The sequence below is a fragment of the Myodes glareolus genome, chromosome X, assembly GCF_982192425.1.
Source record: "Myodes glareolus chromosome X, mMyoGla1.1, whole genome shotgun sequence".
Classification (NCBI taxonomy): domain Eukaryota; kingdom Metazoa; phylum Chordata; class Mammalia; order Rodentia; family Cricetidae; genus Myodes; species Myodes glareolus.
Window position 1 is genome coordinate 72,580,535 of NC_142053.1, and position 6,591 is coordinate 72,587,125.

Genomic DNA, 6,591 nt, shown 5'->3' on the forward strand with positions numbered 1-6,591 from the left:
GAGTCATTGTCAGAGTGTTTTTTCCAGAGTAAATTAGATCCTGGGTTCAATCTGCTACACGGGGGATGGGAGAATAGAGGAAATTTAATTGTGCTTACTTATATCTCTGTGAAAAAGGCAATTCTAATCATCAGCAGAGACTTGTTTAATGCCACGATATTGCAGTTCAGTAAGATATTGAAAGAATTTTGAGGTGGAATCTATGCATCAATAATGTTATGAACTACCTCATTTATTGAACGTTTTAAATTCTATTCTTATTTTAGTCAGTCAACTATATGCAATACAACAAAGAAAAAAATAGCAATGTTTTTCCAGTTTGCACATCTCTCCTCTTGAATTTACAGTATGAAATTTTCTAATCCACTTGACTTTCCCATATGCAAAGCTCATGGTCAATGAGTGACAATTTGAACCCCTTTCCATTCTTAATATGGTATGTTCAAATCTGTAGAGCAAGCTCAATCTACTGATTGATGTACCCACTCACATTCTGAACAGCCAACATTAGCAAAGGCCCCATTGTGCCTGAACTGGATCAGCAGTAGCTTACTGTTCTAGTAGAAAATGGCGTGTGCCATATTACTGTAGCTTAGTACCTCAGAAAGCATGTGGTATCTTTATGGTACGTTCATATGGAAGTGCACTTAGTTTCAGCAAGAAATCTATGGGTAATTTAGTGGTACAAAATAAATAATAACTTTCTCCACATATAAGTTATTCATTGCATAGCCTGACAAAAAATAAAATGTTTTCTTGTCATTTGTGTGCTGCAAGGCAAAAATTAAAGAATGTGTAACTCACTATTTTATTGAGAAGAATCATGTCTTATTTTGTCAGTGTATTTTTCCCCAGCATACCCCGTCTTTTCCTTCCTTAATTGGACAATGGCCAGCTTACATTTGTTAGTATTGCCTTGGTTCTTTTTTACTAATACTCCCAAAACCCATGAAACAAGTAATGCTATTGAAAATTTTCCAGACAGACTATGCTGTTTTACTTTTGATATCTTAAAGTTAAATGGGCATGAGCACTGTCAAGCACATAAATCTTGACTGTTTATTTCTCCAGTGTAGATACATGTTCTACAAATACAGATGGAACAATTAGAACATGGCCAAGCCTAGCTCAAGAATGTTGGCATATCCTAATTGTCACAGCAAGGAAATGAGAAGATAGATACTTTGTTACAACAGCCATAATCCTATATTGAACATACCCTGCTAGGTGCTTCGTCACCTATATGGACATAGTCTAAGAAAAAAAAAACAAACAAAAATCTCACATGATTGTTTCAAATTGTTAAACTTTTATCTAAAGTGCAATAGAAGAGTTTCCCCCCAATTGCTAAATTCATTCTTTTAACAAAGAACAAAATAGATCTTTGTTGAAATGTGGTTTCATTAAAAGATAATATAGCTAGGCATGACTTTTAATTAAAGAATGAAATTTTAAAGCCCTTTAGCAGTGAGCAGTGAACACACAAAACTAGTATGAAAACCACTTACTGCAACCGTTTAAAAGCCTTTGGTTAAAAAAATCCTTGGTTTGGGATAGTTGCTTATGGCGTCACCCATGCCACTCTGAACCACTCTGACGACTGCAGGTCTCACCAGAATGCATGCTCATTTCCCTCTTGATTTCTCCTTTGTTTAAGATTCTAATCCACATAGTCCACATACTTGGCATCTAATATTTAGTTCTTTCATAGCATTATGCGAAAACTTACTGTTTTAGATAAGGAATTAATTGCGTAAGATCCTTAAAAATAAGTGTTCCTGAAAAGTATTTTGATAGGACTTTTCATTTTATAAATACACTGAATTAACCTAAATAAATAAATAGATGTTTCTTTAAATACATAGGAGTAAATTAAAACAAGAGAATTACAACTATTAACATAAAGTTGGAAAAATATCTGTCTGCATACTAATCCAAAACAATTGATTTTTTTCTGATAAGGCACTGCTGTCAGATTTACCTCCTGAATTAGAAGAGATGGATTTCAGTCACGCCTCACCGGATCCTGATGATACCTCATACAGTGTGTCTTCGTTATCAGAGAAAAATGCCTCGGACAGTTTGTGATTGGGGGTGGGGGATATGATGTATTCTGTTGGTTGCCTAACAGGTGTGCATTTCAAGATAACTATATTTTTCCCCAATAATCTTCAACTGGAAAAACACATTGTTAAAACAGGCATATTCTGTGAAGGAAGGACAAGAAATAATGGCTACAATAAAAATGCATGTCAAATGTAAAAATACTTGAAATGTGTTTTTAAAACTTCTACAAAATCCTAGAAAAAATATATTTAATTTTAAGCAATTCAGCCATGAAATCTATTATATCTGATTTTCGAAAGATTTTTTGCTTATTCTTTAAGAAGAATCTTAGTAGTAGTTTCAACCAGAGACATAAAAATAATCATATTTCAACATTACTGGGTTGCTAAAGCTTTATTAGTCTTACTTTTGTAGCCATTGCAGTTTCCTTCTCCTCTCATTTTCTTCTCATCCATATACATTTGTACTCAGGAAAGTGGGCTGAAAATTAAAAAACAAAACCTAAATGTATGTTTAACCTAGATGAATTCTGGGATTTATTTTCAACTCCTATGAGAATTTGACCTAAGATAATGGTTAGAAATTGAAGCAATTTCTAGAATGTAATTTGAGTTTTTGGTATTCTTCTGTCTAACCCTAAAACTGGGGAGAGTGGAAAATACTCTGGAAAGTAAATTCACCAACAAAAGCCAAAACATTTAAGTATACCAAAACGGTATTTTATAAAAGACAGTTTTAATCTCAATTCTTGCATACTGAAAATGATCAGTATTAATGATTTGCAATCTACTATATAGTAAATTTATGTAAGTCAGTTAGAGAAAATATTGCACAAATACTTCAAGCTTACCAATAATTTCATAATATTCTTTCACAGCATGAATTTTGTGAAGCAGGAAATCAAAGTATGCCACTGATATTGGTTTTCTTTTGTATTCTAGTCACACAACTTTGCCACAAAATTTACCTCACTTCCATATGAGGCCTGTACAGAGCCATCAGCCAACAACAATATCAAAAAGAGTTATACTACTTTGATTGTAAATTAAAGCCCTCTGAATTTCCTGGATGCTATTCTATGAACACCCAGTTGTTACTGTTAGTAGGAACCAGATGGTAGCACACTATAGACATCTCTTTGCAGATCTTTCCTTCCAGAATACCAGATGGGAATACTAAGATTCGTAAATAGGAAAATACTAGTTTCTCCCTAAGCTCACTGTCATATATTTGTGACCTGGTTTGTGGAACTAAATTACATGATTGAATTATTATCTAATCCTGAAAGATGAGTGAAGCAGCTAGATAACTGTTCTAGTTGTCAAGCTTTAGATGTTTTTAAGTTTTGTAACTGTGACTAATTCTGATCTCAGTATTCGCTGATACCAATTTAGGAATGCAGAAAGGCAGTCACAAATGCCTTTAATTTAGAAATGTCCCTTCTCCCCAATATGTACAAGTAAAGTTCATTGATGGTCGTTCAGTTTATCAACTATTTGATTTCACATTGCTTCCACACAGCTTCCATGGCTTCTTTGTCAGCAGAAATATCTCAGTAGTCAGCTACATGCCCTTTAGCTGATGGTCATGTGGTTCTTTGCAAACAACTTTTGGTATTCCTTGCTGACAAATCAAATTCCATTCAGGGAAAAGACCATTGAGCAACAGAACCTCAAACATTCTGGTTAAGTTTTTCAGTCACATAAGTTAATCCAGGAGATAAAAAGTCCGCCCCCCCCCCCGTATACAAAAAAATACAGAAACCATTATTTTGTGATATGGAGGATTTAGACAAGGTCTCCTGTAGCCCAGGCCAGCCTTTAATTCCCAATGTAGCTGAGGATGCTTTGAATCCTGCTGCTCCTGCTTCCGTTTCTGAAACTCTAGGATGACAGCTATATTTCACCATTAGATTCTTTTCAGTTTCTTTTAGCTTCACCATTCTATTTCTTTTCATATGAACAAATTTCTGGGGTTGGATGTGCTATGGTTATACTCCATGAGTTCCTATTGTGAGCAAATTTCTAGTCTCAAATCTCTACTACAGTCTTCTTCAGTATGGTTGAGTTTGTCTTTAAACTTAAACTGCTTGAGTTTAAAACTCTTCTTAGTCGGTCGTCATTGCAGAGTGAGTCTTTCCTATGTGCTTTAACAATTCATAATTTTATTTTTTACACTTAAAGATTTGTCACTAAATAAAAGAAAACATTCATGGCGCTCTTACTATAGAAAAGACACTGAATCAGACAGTGGATTTCTTATCAATCTATGGATTACAAAAAGAATGATTTCAGCTAAGTACAATGGCACAACACTGATACCTCACATTGGGTAGGCTGAGAAAAGCTGGACTTCAAAATACAAAGAAATGTTTCCCTATCAACCTTTTCATGGATATTAATAAAAAATGTTCAACTATCAGTTGTAACTGATTTAAAATTTTTAATAGATTTGATACTTAGAAAGAATGGTATATCTATAATTTTGGGAAGACACATAAATTATACTTTTATTCCTAAAGTTTCATTAACCTAGAAGCTATATGTCCTAACAGTCCACTTAGGACTACTTTTATCCTAGTGTTTTCCTCTCAGCCACAGAATTATATCTTTTATGAACATAGGAATTAAAACATTTAAAAATATTAATTGGGATATTCTATGGCCGTACCCAGAGGAAATAGTTGCAGCAGTGGAAAAAACAACCATATTTTGGCAGATTGAATACATAACACACACTTTGAAGAAGATCAAGTATTAAAAAATACTATTATAAAACTGGGGAGCTAGCTTGACACTTGCACAGGGCTTCAGGTTCAATCCCAAGTACTTCAGGAGGACAAATATGAAGCTACTATAATGGAAACATATTTCACATACATTTTTCATGTACATGTTTGGTTTTGAGATTTTTTTAAAACAAGAAAAATGACTTTTTGACTGTTTTCATGAATGTATCTGTGGATCACAGTGAAAATCAACTAAGTAGTATTTCTTTCTTTAGGGCTTTGACAATATTAGAGCATATTATACTATCAGAAGTATCATTCAGAGAAGCAAATGTAAATGTTTTTTTTTCCTACTGAAATGCATTTAAATGTTTACTTTAAGCTTAGGATACTAAGCAATTTGTAAGCACATAATGTATATCTGAGAGCACTTACTTTCTAAAATGTGAGTTAAAAACAAACCCTGAAACAACAATAACAACAAAAAGAAGGCACCTTCCTCACTCAACCAAGCTAAAATTAGTTAGAAGAAAATGAGAATTGCAGTTGCCCTGGAGAATAGGAAAATTAACACATGCAAAGAAAATGTTAAAGGAAAATTGGCCTGTTTAGAGAACCTGGGGGATGTTTTATTGTAAGGTCAACTATCAACAGGACTTTTACACTGCAACTGTAATCAGTGATAGAAATGTTTGTTACTATTGGAGATAAACGGCTCTGGCCCAGTCATATCCTGTGTTCAGTATACAGTTAATACCCAGACCTCAAAAGATGACCAAGAGTTCATTTTTGCAAAGACAGAAACATCTACTTTTAAGGCCCTTATATTAGGCAGTCTTATCAGTTTGTAAGAGAAGAGCTAAGTGGTAGATATAAACAGACACTGGATGATAAAAATGACTAGCTTCCTTTGGGGGGGGTCAGCCCCTGCTCTTAGCCTGGTTGTAATCACCTTTGAAAGAAATTCTAAAATCTTTATCTGCTGCCTTTTATCCATGAGGTAGTGATAAAATGCCAGGAATGGTGTGACCTTATAGTCAATTTTCTTTTTATTCAAATTCCCAAAATTAAAAAAAAGTATTGTTCTTTGAAGAGTTACCATTGCTGTGTATCAAACTGATAGTTAATTTCTTTCTGAAGTTGTGTTAACCTTAACAGATATCACTGTGCCACGCCCGTCACCAAGCTATGCTTTGTAATACTCTAATGAAATAGCCTACTAACTTGTGAACCTGCAGTTGACATAAACAAATCTTTATTAAGAACACATTTGCCAAGGGGGAAAGAAAAAAGAAATATTTTCATGTTGATATAATTATGATTGTTTCATTAAATTGTATACGGGGTATATATTGTTCCTCATTGAAATTTTATTTTGCATTAACATACTGAGTAATCCCTTCTAGCAATCCTGCATCCCATTTTACTGGTACTACCTCTGAAGCATATTATCTCTTTAAAACCATATCAGATTGTAATGTGAATTTTTGTAGAGTTTTTATTTAAACTTTTATAGAGTCAATAAATGATTTCCAACTAACAGACCTCCTTTAAGGTTCATTTTTCTTTGCATTGTGCTTTTCTTCTTAAAAGTGAATTATTTTTTTTCTCAAATAAGGTTCTAAAAAGGAGAGAAACAATAAGGTGTTTGGATTTCACAGAATATTTAAGCGAAAATTTGCTTAACATCTCAAGCTCACATGCATATCATTCTAATGAGCTTTATGTAGATAAGTACAAAGTCAGAACCAATAGATGAAGTGAATGTGCTCTAACAGGCAACAGGTTTGCCCCCA

The 6,591-nt window shown here is 33.7% G+C and overlaps 1 protein-coding gene across 1 annotated transcript in view; it reads left to right on the forward strand.

The window, feature by feature from the left end:
* Hdx (highly divergent homeobox) overlaps window positions 1-6,337 on the forward strand; it is a 123,541-nt gene extending 117,204 nt beyond the window's left edge. Inside the window, exon 10 of the mRNA XM_048418029.3 lies at window positions 1,963-6,337. Coding sequence (XP_048273986.1) covers window positions 1,963-2,088 — 126 coding nt within the window. The 3' untranslated portion in view covers window positions 2,089-6,337. The remainder of the gene's footprint in view (window positions 1-1,962) is intronic.
* Window positions 6,338-6,591: the final 254 nt, after the last annotated feature.